This window comes from Sorex araneus, chromosome 4 (genome assembly GCF_027595985.1).
Source record: "Sorex araneus isolate mSorAra2 chromosome 4, mSorAra2.pri, whole genome shotgun sequence".
NCBI classification, from domain to species: Eukaryota; Metazoa; Chordata; class Mammalia; order Eulipotyphla; family Soricidae; genus Sorex; species Sorex araneus.
Window position 1 is genome coordinate 14,950,050 of NC_073305.1, and position 14,860 is coordinate 14,964,909.

A 14,860-nucleotide genomic window follows, 5' to 3' on the forward strand; every position below is an offset into this window, starting at 1 on the left:
TGTCCACTAATTAAGAGCAATACATCTATTCTACTATTTCAATATCTCATATTTCCCACCAATATGTCTTAATGATGAATATATACTTGTACATGTATATGTTCATATTTCTCCCACTCAGAGCCCAATATAAATTTAATTAGGGAGTTTTATATAGTGTCTAATTGTCTTCAGAGAGACTATATCAATTTACATACTTATTAGTAGTGTGTACTTTTTAAATATTTTCAAAATTTAGTCAGATATTTTTTGTTATTATAAATGCTTGCAATTTGAGGAACAAAAATGTGCATCTCGTGGTTCTAATTTGCTGATTATTTTAATTTAACTTTTACAGGTTTACTGTTCATTTCTAATTTTTCTTTTCAGAATCCTCCTTTCAAATTTCCACAAACAGCAACTGCAAGTGGAAAGCCAGTTATTCTTGTTTAAATGAATGAGATAAAAAGAAAGTTTCTCTTTTCCAGCTTTTTAGAAGAAGCACAAGATGCAGACCTGCATAACTGTCATTGCATTTTAAAAACAAGACACTGTATTGCAGTGGAATTTTTCTTCATTATTGATATAGCATGTCTTCCAACAATTTCCTTGCTGAGCCACATTGAGAAAGATTATTTTTCCAAGGGAAGTCCCAAAATGTTCATTTACAAGAGCCTTTCATGATGAAAATAGCAACTCCTAAACTATAATCCCACCCATAGGCACATGTATGCCCCCAGTACATAATCCAATCCACTTTTGGCTCCTCTGGAGCCATTTCAACTTACGACAGTTTTCTCGGATGAAATTAACAACATCACAAGGCTGTTAAAAAGATGGAGAGAAAGAAAAGATTGTGCTTAATATGAAGCATATCCTTCTTACCCTGTCATTTAGAAATTTCTGTCACATGGATACTATCTGTGCTAACATGAAGCTTTTTATTCTCATAAAAAAATCCAATATAAAAGTTCTGTCATAGTCATATTTTCTGAATTTCATGCATATTTTAAAGCATTTGAAATATTTTACATTTAATATAATGCCCAGATGATTAGAGATAGGTGGATAAGAAAACTCTTGTTTTTAGTCTGCCTCACAATAAATGAAATAAAATCTGATTATAAAGTTCAAATCCAGGAATTTTGGCACAGAAGGTAGAACATTACCCTCACTTCTTAAATCACTAATGATCAATCTCTACTACTTCTAAACAATGACTACCAGGAAAGCTACACAAATACTTCTACATAAATCATCGTCATCATCCTGTTGATCGTCAATTTTCTCGAGTGGTCTCAGTAAGGTCCTAGCCCTGAGATTTTAGCAGCCTCTTTTACTCGTCCTTCCCAACAATGCTGCATTGGAAGCTTTTTCAGGGTCAGGGGAATGAGACCCATCATTGTTACTGGTTTTGGCATATGAATACATCACAGGGAGCTTACCAGGCTCTCTCATGCGGGAAGGAAACTCTTGGTAGCTTGACAGGTTCTCTGAGAGGTAGAACTAGCCTAGTTCTACACAAATACTCTCCCTAAAAACCTGATTTCCCCCTTTGATCCCTTCCTCAGATCTGTTTGCCACTCCCCCATCAGTTCCTATTCATCATTTGACTCCATATCCCCCTTTCTCAAAAGTATTTTTGTCTTTGGGACATGAAAAACCATTGTAACTTTTGAGCATTTTTTAAGTGTGCCATAAGACACAAAGACCTATACTATATAATGGGTTTGGTTTATAAATACTTCATAAGCAATTTTGAACTTAACAAAAAAAAAACATATTACAGACAAGTAGGAGCCTCAGTCTTTGCTTTCAGATTAAAGTCGGTAAGCCTGTACGACTGCCCCTTGGAGATGAATTTTTTAAGTCATAAACCAAGCGGGGATCTGAAAAGCAGTTAAGTCTCCAGCCAGCAGCTCCAGACTGGGAACAAACCCCAAGGCCAGGACCCATCAAGACCCATCAAGGTATCATTCAGCAGGAACAAAGATCCTGATACGGCTGAATTGAGGCCCTTAGTCCTTTTACCTTGACAGCCCCTAGCAGTGAATTCTGCACAGAAAACCCCCAAGTCAGCACAACTTGGAAAAAGATCTATCAAAGGAGCTTTGCAAAAGCTGCTGCACGCATTTCATCTGGTTATACACACACTTCTCTGGGGGTACAAAATTTCCCCTTGACTTTATGGTGCTCTTCATCCTGGGTCATCCAGGTCCCAATTTGGGATGCTTACTCTCTTTCCTATACTTTTCAGAGTTCCCTCATTTCTCCCCTCACTCATATTTCCTAACTTAACACATTTTACTTCACTGTCTTTTCCTGAATTTTTTTTCCTGACCAAATAGACCTATGAACCTGGGAAAGATGTGTGGAGGTCAGGACTAATTCTCCTTTAGCTAAAAAGAACAGATTTCATGTTGGCCTGAGAACTAGAGCTCCTGGAAAATATGGGCGATGAGGACCAATGCCCACACTGTACAGATAAGGGGGTGTAGGTGCAGCTTTGACAGACCTGAGGGTCCACCATTGTGTAGATTATGCTGTCTTCTTGGGTCCTACTGAAAATATTCAAAAGTGTCCAGAGTCCCTTCAGGATTGAAAATACTATTCCACTTTTTTTCTTTGATATGGTTTAACATTCCAGAATAAAATCCAGAAACAGAGCACCAAGAAGGAGAAACTAAAGAATCTTTATCGATTTCCCTTTTATGAAAGTGAAAAGTTTTGTGTTTGGAAAAGATAAAGTTTAGAGTTAAAAATCTTCACCTACCGTTTTGTCTACCAAACCTTTGAGGCCCTTGATGCCCTGAAAGGACAGAGACTTAGGTTTAAAATGCAGAATTTCAAGGTTCCACACACTATACTCCTGAGTAAACAAGATACTGGGGGGAAAAAATTCTACACAGTACATAGATATACGTAGATGACCTCCTGCCCTTTACTTCTTCAGGGGTCAGAGTATTCAAAGGTCTATCCCAGGTATCAGTGTCTAGGAAATCTCCATAGATGGGTCACATAGACTTTTAGAGACCTAGGTGATTTTGAAACCAAGCCACAGTTTAGGATTAAATTTAGGAAAGATCATTCACGATTCAGGCACCATTCATAGACAGTTCTAAGCAGACCTCAGTTGGTGCTGGAGAGATAGTACAACTAGGGATAGCTCAAAATTCTAAATAAATAAAATTTTGTTTGTTTTGGGCCAAAGCTAGAGGTGTTCAGGGTATATTCCTGGCTCTGCACTCAGGGATCATTCATGGAGGTGTACCAGGGACCATATGGGACACCAGGAATCAAACCCAATTCAGCCATATGCAAGGCAAGGAACTTGCCTGCTCTACTATCTCTCCAGCCTCATAAATAAATAAATTTTTAATAAACAAAATTTTTTAATTATTTTAATTTTATTTAATTTTTATATAGTTGCTTATGATGACTTATTACGTTCAGTATTCCAACACCTTCCCACCACCGTTATTTAAAATTTTCCCAACCACCACCCAGGACTTCCCCTAATTGCAGGTCCTAAATAGTTTATTTTGCATTTCTTGTTATGAATAACTTGCTAAAAATGATCAAAAAATATTTCCTTAGAAGAAAGTGTGTGAAGACTTTTGTATCTCACTCTGGAGCAATTAAGCCTTATATAAAACATCACTAACATGTTGTTATAGGTTAAGCCTTGTGTGTTAATATTTTTTGATCAAAATTGGTTGCCTTCTACTTTACATCCATAAGCAAATTTTTAAGCTGACCTCAGTCCTGGCCCCTAGTCTTCTCAGTCTACCCACTACCGTTCCCATGAATACGAAATAGGTCTGACTGGGTCAAAAATCAGTAGATAAGGACATCTGTCCTTGTCCCAAACCCTCAAGATAAGACAGCTTCTCCTCAGTTTTGTCAACCCCCAGCCCCAGACTGAACCCTTTATCTTATTTAGGATCACAAATAAGATGAGTATGCCTCAGAAGACCAGCTCACCAGGGGATTTTATTGTTCATCCTGATGCCCATTAGTCTGCAGCCCACCCTTTGTTCCCTGTTCTTTCCCCATAAAATACCTCCTTGTGGTTATAGAATGACTACATTCATTTGTGGTATCATTGTATCACTATATCACTGTCATCTCATTGTTCATCGATTTACTTGAGCAGGTGCCAGTAATGTTTGCATTCGTCCCAACCGTGAGATTTTAGCAGCCTCTCCTTACTCATCTTTCCCAATGATTGGAGGCTCTTTTCAGGGTCAGGGGAATGATACTGCTATTGTTACTGTATTTGGCATATTGAATATGCCGTGGGGAGCTTTCCAAGCTCTTTCATGCGGTTGCTTACTCTATAGACTACAAATAAGTGGAATAATATAATAGTTGTCTTTCTGTCTCTCTTTGGTTCACATACCACTGTATCACTGTCGTCCCATTGCTCATCGATTTGCTCGAGCAGGCACAACTAACGTCTTCATTCGTCCCTGTGGCATTCAGGGTCAGGGGAATGAGGCCTAATAGCTACTGTTTTTGGCGTATCAAATACTTCACAGGTAGCTTTTAACTTAAAAAAAATTTTTTTTGGTGATTCATTTGTGGTATATAAAAAATATATATAGTAGAATACTAATATCCATGACAGGGAAAACAGAGGCTAGGAGGACTGGCCAATGGTTGTAATCAACCACAAGTGTGTGGGGGGTGGAGGGTAGATAAGACAGAGAAGAGACCAGTATGAAAATAATAGCTGGGAACGATCACACTGGACAAGAACTGAGTGTTAAAGGTAGGGAAAGGAATATTCCTGATAACTTTTTAATATCTGTATTGCAAACTACAATGCCCAAAAGGAAACAAAGAGACAGAGACAGAGACAGAGATAGAGAGAAGAAAAGCACTTGCCATAGAGGCAAGCTGGGGGGAGGGGGCAAATGGGAGGGAAATGGGACACTGGTGCTGCGAAATGTACACTGGTGGAGGGATGGATGTTGGAACACTGTGTGACTGAAACCTAATTATGAACAGCTTTGTAAGGGTCTATCTCAGTGATTAAATTATTTTTAATCTAAAAATAAAACAATATATAAAATGATTGAATAGTGATTTTTTTTTTAAATTCCCTCCTTGTGGGCTAGTGTATAATGCGTAAGATGCTTGTCTTGCATGCAGCTGACCTGGGTTCAGTTATTGGCATCCCAGATGGTTTGCCAGGAGTGATCCCTGAGCACAGAGGCAGTAGTAAACCCTGAACACTGCTGAGTGTTGCCCCAAAACAAGATCACTTGTATCACTTGTCACTTGTCATCCCATTGATCTTCGATTTGCTCGAGCGGGTGCTATTAAAGTCTCCATTCGTCCCTGTCTTGTGCTAGTGTAGCCCACTGGTATCTGCTCACTCCAGGAACACAAAGAGCCTCAAACCGTTCAGAGTTTTGACAAAGAAGTCTGACCATCTTCTTGGTCCGTGGTGGGCAGCTACGCAATCTTTTGACATCCCATGGAATCCAGTCAGTAACAGCTCTAGTCCAGCAGTCATCTCTAAATCATATTACATATCTGGCCCATCTGATTTACGATGCCTTGGCAAACGAGACAGCATCTCTGATTCTTAATCATCGACGGAGGTTGGAACTCTGGATTCCTTCTCTCACTTGAATGAAATGTGATATTCCAAGCATAGCTCTTCCGATTTCTTTTCGGGATACCCAAATAGCACTCTCATCCTGTTTTCATAGGGCCCAGGTCTCTGAGGCATATGTTAGTGCAGGAAGAATAGTGGAGTCGAGAAGATGTGTCCAAAGCCAGAGGTTCTTCATCCTCTTAACCACTTCTTTGACACTCTTGAAGGCGTTCCACACTGCTCTGTTCTTCCTGCGCAGTTCTGGCTCCAAGACGTTCCTCATGTTGAGTTCTTATCCCAGGTACACATAGCTGCTGCATTCAGAGATGTTCGTTCTGTTGAGAGCAAATGGAACATTGGGGACTAGTTCATTTTTCATGAACATTGTTTTGGTGAGATTCAGCTGCAGTCCGACCTCTCCACACTCGCAGTCGAAGTCAGCCAGCATTTGTGCTGCTTGGCTAATGTTTGGTGTGATTAGAATGATGTCATCAGTGAAGCAGAGGTGGTGTATTTGCCGACTGTTTATCTTCACTCCCATTCCTTCCCATTCCAGCTGTCACGTGATGTTCTTGAGGGTGGTGCTGAGGAGTTTCAGTCAAATGATATCACCCTGCTGAACCCCTCTCTTTACATCGATGAACATTTCTTTGTAGAATGGTAAGATCCTGGTGATGAATCATAATACAGTTCACAGATGATCCTAATGCATTCAGTTTGAAGGCCCTGTTTGGCTAGGGCTTCAATGACCACTTCAGTCTCAACAGAATCAAGGGCCTTCTTTAAATCAGTGAATGTTAGACAGAGCAGCATCTTGAACTCTCGTGAAACTTGAATGAGCTTGGTCACCATGTGGATATGGTTGATAATGCTGAATCCTTTTTGGAACCTGGCTTGCTCACATGATTGTCCTTCGTCTAGTGTTCTGCCTATTCTATTCAGGATGACTTGGATGACTCGAGTGAAAAACTTATAGACTACGGACAATAGGCAGATTGGGCGATAGTTGCCGATATTGTGGATATCTCCCTTCTTATACAACAGAATAGTCCTGCTGGTTTTCCATTGGAATGGAACCTTGCATTCAGACAGGTAGTGTGTGAAGAACCGAGCCAGTGTATTGACAAGTACTGGCAGCAGATTCTTCAGGTGTTCGGGTCTGACTTTGTCTGGACCGGGTGCTGTATGCATCTTTACTGGATGAAATGGCGTGTTGGATTTCGGAAGGGAGAATATTGGGAACAACATATCCATCCTGCGGAATTTGGTATGTGGACAGGTGGATGTGGCTGTCAAAGAGATCCAAGTAGAAGTTGTGAATAATCCTCTCCATTGCTCTTCTGGTAGATGTGATAGATCTATCAGGATGTTGGAGGGCAGTCATCTTGGTCTTACAGTTAAGTACAGGCGAGCATTGGGAATACTTTTCCCGGCTTCTGCCTCATCAGCCAACACTGCTGCTCTTCTATCTTTGAAGTCTTCCTTTATCACTTCTCTGCACAACTTTGCTAGCTCAGATGTTAGCTTGTAATTGCCTGAGGTTCGTGACAAACCACATTGGTGAATGAGCTCAAGAGTTTCTGGAGACAGGTGTCTGTTTGTGGCTTTCCCACTTTTGGCATTCCTCGCTCAGTCAAGGAGGTGCTGAACCAGTTGATCATATTCCTCGTTGATGTTGTCACTGACAGCATCTTCCCACATTGCCACAATAGTGCCAAAGAGCTCCCAGTTGGTGGTCATTCTGGGTATTCTCTTCTTAAACTTAAACTTTGCAGTCCTTTTACCTCGTTCTGTGAAGCAGAATTTTGCATGAAGGAGACGGTGGTCCGATCCCATTTGGAATTTGGGGACAACAGCAACATGGTCAGGAAAAATCATTGATTGAATATGATGTGGTCAACTTCGTTGTGGAACTGTCCACCAGGAGACTCCCATGTCCAACGTTTAGATTTAGCCATCTGGAACTCTGAATTACCATGGATGGTCTTGGTCGACATGAAGAACTCAGACAGTCTCTCACCCAGTTCTTTTCATTCTAGGCCATGGGTCCCAATGTGGAGTTCTTCAAGTGACCTTTGTGGTCCTATCTTGGCATTAAAATCATCAACAATGACCTTGTAGAAGGTGTGGTCTTAATTATAGAACTTCTCCAGCTCCATGTAGAATTTCTCAATTTCTTCTTCATCATGGTTGGATGTTGGTGTATAGACGACGAAGATAGAAACTGCTGGCAGTGAGCCACATCTATTCAAGCATAATCATCCTATTCGGGTTGTTAGGAATTTGAATAAATCAATGCTCATGGACAAGTTTGTGTTGACAAGGACACCGATGCCACCAATGGCCTCTATTGTCGCATGTTCTGAGTAACAGTTCTCCAGTGTCGGAAATGGTGTGATGTGATCGATGCCTTCTCGTTTCGGTCAGACCAATGATGTTGTACTTGATCTTGTACTCAATCTTCTGCGATTGCACCATCAGGTCCTTAATGGATGCTTCCCATGCCAGCATACGTGCATTGAAAGTACAGTCATTTTAGTCCTTCTTCGTTTTGGCAGTCTAGTTCGTCCCTGAGATTTTATCAGTCTCTCCTTGCTCATCCTTCTTAACACCTCCGCACTGGGGACTCTTTCACCCCGGCTGCATGGCAGAGCCTGGCAAGCTACCCGTAGCATATTCGATATGCCAAAAACAGGAAGAAAGAGCCAAAACAAGATAAAAAAAAACTTCCCTTCTTGTGACCACGCAGACAACTTAGATTTTTGAGAACAGAAAATCTACCATTATCTCACCTGGATAAAACTTTTTTTTCTCACAGTAACCCCCTGTCTTTCAAGTAATTCACCTTTTAGCAATGGTCACCCAGACTTGGGTTCGGTAAGAGGTCTTCTCTGAAACTCTCAGGAGTTTAGGCTTTAGGCTTTACAGCCTAAATCCATCTATATTGGGAAGTCTGGAGATATTTATTCTTAGGCTAGTAGGTGGCAATTTGTGATCTCTGGTATATCACTATAATATTCTCAGCCTTTATTTCCTTACCTATAAAATAGACATGAGTAATTCTTCTATTTCTAAGTCTTTTTTTCCTCTGACTTTGTTGCAGTTTTTTAAGTAAACTTAATCTATAAGTTGAACCACCAGGTTCAACCCATGAAACCTACTATGCATGAGACCTGGAGACATATGGGCAGACAGAATAAGGAGATCCTAGTAATAGGGACTAGGGAAAGATACTGTCTGGAATGTGAGCCACCCGAAAGGCATGAAGCCTTTGAAATACAGGATCCATCCGAGGAGCCCAGAAAGCCTTTGAAATGTATAATTCAGACTCAGTGCATGGGCTGAATGAATCCCCTGAGAGGAAAGAGGCTAAAGCAGGCACAAAGGCCATCCTAAAAATATCAGAGAGAACCTTCAGTAATTCTCACTGTCAGTACATTAGCAACAGACAGACTTTGGAAGAATTTTGGGAAAACTATAAATAATAACTTGGCAGAGGTAAAAGCTTGCATTCTGGGAGTGAGCCACATCTCTGTCTGAAATGTGTGCTCTTGACACATTTCCTGATTCTGTTGGTCACCTGCAGTTCTTTTTGGGTTGTGTACCTGGCTGTCCTCACTCTCTTGAGTGCATTACTCTTTTTCTATTTCCTCATATTTCCCAAATAAACTTGTTTTACTTTACTATTTGTTTCCTTCCTGAGATTCTTTTCTGTGAGAGTAGGCAATGGACCAGAAAAGAAAAATGAACTGGACAAAGGTAGCACTGATTTTTCTTTTCCTGAAAAGAGCAAATTCTTGCTTGAGCCAAATGCAGTTAGTACCCTAAGAAATTAAGAGGTGGGAATAATTCACATGTAATGAAGATCAAGTGGAACTAAATGAAGTTTTCCTTTGGGGTGTGTGGCAGGTGGGCCAACCTGGCAGTGCTTAGGGGTTATTCCTGGTTTTACACTAAAGAATTACTCCCAGTGGTGCTCAGGGGATCATACAGGATGCTGGGGATTAAACCCAGGTTGGTACTGTGCAAGGCAAATGCCCTACCCACTGTGCTATCTGGCTTTTTAGTTGCAGTTTGACAACTGTCATTTGGAGCCAGTGAGATGCATTGTCTAGTCTTCATTGGTGCTCCAAGCAGTCTTTATCAATCCTAACTTTACCAGACTCTTCTCTGGTGAATAATACAGGAAAATAGTCAACTTCCCTCTTAAAGCTGCTATCTTTCTTCTTGATTCTCTTAAATCACCTGTAAAATGATGATAACTTGATCTTCTAAAATGAGTAATGGAACTTTGAGATACTGTGAATTATAAGAAACAAATCTGCTCTTTATCTAGTTTCTGGCTCACAGTGGCCTGTAAAACCTTAGAATTTCCTAAGTGTTGTGAAAGATAAGGTGTTTCTTATTATGTTACCAATGGTAACTTTTGGAAAGCACCTGAAGACTGGGCTAGTTACCAAAGCAACAAGTATAAAAACAAAATAGAGCTAATTTTTAGTCCCACACCACTAAGTTGGAGATATGAGAGAAGGAAAAGAACTGGAAATTGAATCTCATTGCCAATGACCAATGAATTAATCAGCTATACCAATTTAATTAAACACCCATAACAATTCAAGAGGAGGGAGCCATAGATAGCTTCCAGATTGGCGAGCGTGGGAAGATGTGGGGAAAGTGGCGTGTACAGAAAGAGCATGGAAACTCCATGCCAGTCCCATGAAATTCTAACTAATAACCTTTATAACAAGCAGGTAATTTAGTGAGCAAATTGGATCTCCTGCGTTGTGTGAATTTCTCTAGCAAATTAAGCAAAACTGGGAAAATTATCTTGGGACCTTCCAACCTGGAGAAAAGCACAGGTTACACTTAGTGTTGTGGGCATCTAACATGACTGGTGATCTTGGAAGATTGCCATTATCCTGTAGACCTGATACTATCTTTGATTGTGTTAGAAGTCAATAGAATATATAGACACCCCACTAGTGTCTAAGGGACACTAGTGATCTGGGGAGGCCTACTCTCACCATTGCTGGAAATTTGTCTCAAAGAACCTACAACACAAACCCCAAGTATTTCTCTTTGTTTCATATGGCTTTCCAGAACCATGTGAAAATGTTTAATATATTTGAAATAGTGTTATTCAGTTCTGTTAAGGTTACAACATATTTTTTAGGATTTTCTTCTGGGTTTTACATAGTGTTTTCACCTTACTTACATCGACGAACTCCCAGTATTCTTTATGTACCATTTTATGTTTTTAGATAAGAGTCATAAGTCTCCATTCACTTTATTATTATCCCCATGCTCAAGTAAAAAAAAATATAAATTAAGTATATTTATGTAAATTAAATATAGACAGATAGATATAAATTAAGTTGGCAGTGTAAGGACTAGAAGCCAATATCCTCTAAAGTACTGTTCTTAACTCTTCATATCAGTGGACTGGTGGACTGACTCCCATTATGCATAGGGTCCATAGACCAAAAGTTATAACCAAGGTCATAGACTAGTGGTTTACAACCTTTATATACCTGTGGATGGACACTGGTTCAGTGTAGACCACTATACTGGACCGGTGGTTGAAAATCACTACTCTAAAGAAAAGTTGCCCCATTCTCTGTGGACACCATCTTTGGGCCCCAACTGTTTGTTCTTAAACATGCCTCTTATCAAATCCTTATTCACTTTTGCATAAAGGTTGACAGTAAAAGAAAAACATCTTAATGTTACCACTGGTCCTGGTGGTCCTTGGTCACCTGGAGTTCCAACCAATCCAGGAAAGCCAGCATTGCCCTAAAAATAACCAAACCAAAGGCATAAGCTTCTGAATGAAACAAGTTTTTTGATGGTTTTAGTCTACCACACTGAGATAGCAATTTGTCATTATCTCTAATGTCAATTTGTCATTATCTCTTAGGCCAAATTTTTCATTATCTTGGAGATATCAATTTGCTATGCACTAGTTAGTTTATGACCTCTGCTCAGTGGGATAAGACAGAGACTAGAAAGGAATGCCTTCCTACATGCCTGATTCCAGCCAACATATACAAACACATTTCCAAACAAACCCTGAAAATATGACTCATTATGCCATTAAGCCTCCAGGTCATATAATTAAAATAACTTGGAGGCTCACCATTAAAAACCAGACATAAAGCAAAAGGAAATTTTCCCTTTCATCTCCAGATCTTTGGTATCTCAGAGAAGTATATGTTCTCCATGGGTTTGCTGTTCATCTTACAAATATTTAAATGGACACAGAATTATTGGAATATAGTGAATGGCTTATCTACTTTTGTTTGAAACCAGAAAGATAAGTTCAGAATGATGGGGCAATATTTGCCAACAGCAAGCTAAGTTAGACATAGATTTTATTTTAAAAACAATAGCAACTTATGCTCTTACCAACATATATAAACACAAAATTTTTAGTATCTAGAAAATATATATTCTCTTTCCTTCCCTATACTTACCATCATCCCATGCCTTTTTCCCAGAAAGCCTTGATCTTTAATGTCTACCAGTCAAAACTACAAAGTTATTACTCAAGGAGCTGGCAGTGATTTTTATGATTCTTAAATGTTAAATAATTGGAGCTACAAGTAATTGATCTGTAAAAGTAGGCTAAACTACAATTCAAATAAGTTGATATGGTAGCCACATTCTTGCGTCTATTCTCCATTGTGTAAAATAGCTAAGAGAAGTTAAGTCTTGGAAGAATATTAAGGCACAGCATGCTCTCAGCAGCTAAAATAATAGCATCCCAAATGATATGTAAACTTACCAAAGACATATGTACCCTAAATCTGTGTTTTGAAGTGTTGATATTACATAACAAACTCTAATTTTGATTTTCCCTTGTTATGCTATGGTGCATTTGAACACAGAAGATTAATGAAAGGATGATTGAGTAGGGAATGGAGAAGCTAAAGGAAGGTGTGGGAGTGCAGTATACTCATTTTGGAGGACATGAGTTTCCTCCTAAGGAATACATTAACCCAACAAAGGTAGGATTTTGTGAATAGGAAGCCATGATGTGACCCTCTAATGATCTTTAGAAATCTATTTGGTTCTTACTCTCTTCCCTTTAAAACCCTTTGCTCCCTTCTCTCCTGCGTGGCCCAGGTCACCATCTTCTCCCTTAAAAGAAGTAAAATTAGAGTCATAAGTATAAAGAAAACCAAATGCAAACAAATGACAGGCTGCAGAGAACTTGCCACCCCCAAGAGATAATTTCTTACTTGTGCACCAGGAGAGCCAGGAAATCCAGATTCACCCTAGTGTCAGAAATAAGATAATGTTTTATTTGTCATGTGATCACCTCTTTTTCTGACATTCCTTGAAGAATAAGTGACTAAAAATAAACTTAAAAATTTGAGAAATTACACTCTAAATAGGTGCCAGAAAAGAAAAAACATACCATCCATTGCAACTGTTGTCATCTTGGGCTTTTCAAAAGTGACCATTCTTCATTTTTATAACTCAATATGAAACAACTTACAATGACTTTTACAAGTTATTCCCAAGCATGTTTTAACTATTGGTTTAAATAACCCAAGTCTGATCTAATGAAAACCAAGGGAAGAAACACCAGAACAATTTTTGGGAAACTCATAAGCACTGTTCTAACAAAGGCATAGTAGAAAATAATTATTCATTCAACAAAATATTTGTTTAGGACTTACTCTGTGCCAGATACTCCTCTAGGCACTGGGAATTCAGCAGTGAAGAGAATGGTAACGAATAGAGTAGAGAACAGAACAGCAGACAGTTGGGGGAAATGATGGGATTTACCCACTAGCAAAGAAGAGATATGTATATAAAGAGATAACGGCTTTTCCAGAAAGGCAATTAAGGGCTAAAGAGTGTCATGGGCAAAGAGAAGAGTCCTGGCTTTAGGGTGGTGAGGTTTTCTTTTCTTTAAGATGTACATTGGTCAAAGATGATGACGGACTAAAGAAACAACCCATAAGACATGGGAGAAGACTATTTCAGGCAGAGAGACCAGCATATGAAAAACCCCAAAGCAAGACTATGAATGTGTGCCTTGTCTGGGGAACACTAAATCAGGATGAAGAAGTGAGGTGGGGTGGAGACAGAAATAGATAAAATCAGGGAAGTCACAGAGGGGCTTGATCAGGTCGACTCTTAAAACCAGGATAACAATGGGCATAAATCTGAATGGCAGCATGACTTTGAGTAAAGGAGTGACATGATCAGATGACATGTTTTCAAGGTTCTTCTGTGGAAAGCTAACTAGGTGAGGCAAGTGTGGAAGTAAGGAGACCAGTAGGGTGATTACTGCAGACATCCAGGTGGAAAATCATATTGATTTAGCTCAGAGACAGCAGATGCAGTGGTGAGAAGTGACAAAATGCCACATGTATTCTGAAGACAGCATCCCTGTTGTTTGTTGATGGATTAAGTATAGGTGAAGACCTTTCCTTACCTACATATAACAGATGGAGTTATGAGGAAGTCTGGAAGAAGAGTGGGTTTTCAGGACAATCAATTTGAATACCAAATTTGTACAATGTTAGAGCAATGTTGTTCACTCTTAGGTGAATTGATGATATTGTGATACTTGCGAAGAATGAAATGATTTTGCAGCCTGCCACTTCACCATACAAATCTATAGTCTCTAGAAGCATTTTTTGTGGAGTCCTTAGAATTTTCAAAGTATAATACCATGCCATCTGTATATAGTGAGAGTTCAGCTTCCTCTTTTCTAATCTGGATATATTTAAAATCTCATTTTTGCCTAATTACTATGGAAAGAACTTCTAATACCATATTAAATAGTAGTGGTAAAGGTGGGCAACATTGCCAATAGGAAAGTCCATGTCATTCCAATATGCAAATAATGCAATAGAAGAGGGATTTTAAAAAAATTTTCATTCACAATTGTATCTCAGAAAATCAAGCACCTAGAAATCAGCTTAACTAAGAGGTGAAGGACTTACACACAAAAAAAAATTATAAAATACTCCTAAAATAAATAATAGAGGATATGGAACATAGAAACCCACCCCCTGTTCATGAATTGGAAGGATTAATATTGCCAAAATTATAATTTTTCCCAATGCATTATATAGATTTAACACATTCCCTATAAAAACACTGATGACATTTTTAAAAGGTGTAATAGGTCAATACTGTTAAAATTTAAATGGAGTGAGGCAAATTACCACAAGGATATGTGTGTGGAGAGGATAGTTCAAAAAGAGGAGGGTTCACTATGACAATATTAGTTGGAAATGACCACTCTGGACA

At 39.2% G+C, this 14,860-nt stretch overlaps 1 protein-coding gene across 1 annotated transcript in view; it reads right to left on the reverse strand.

Annotated features, from left to right (window-relative positions):
* The window catches only part of LOC101554454 (collagen alpha-4(VI) chain-like), a 105,722-nt gene that overhangs the window by 16,888 nt on the left and 73,974 nt on the right, over positions 1-14,860 (reverse strand). Inside the window, exons 26-30 of the mRNA XM_055135048.1 lie at positions 12,829-12,864; positions 12,665-12,727; positions 11,318-11,380; positions 2,753-2,788; positions 768-804 (exon numbers count right to left, since the gene is read on the reverse strand). Of these exons, the coding sequence (XP_054991023.1) occupies positions 768-804; positions 2,753-2,788; positions 11,318-11,380; positions 12,665-12,727; positions 12,829-12,864 (235 nt within the window). The remainder of the gene's footprint in view (positions 1-767; positions 805-2,752; positions 2,789-11,317; positions 11,381-12,664; positions 12,728-12,828; positions 12,865-14,860) is intronic.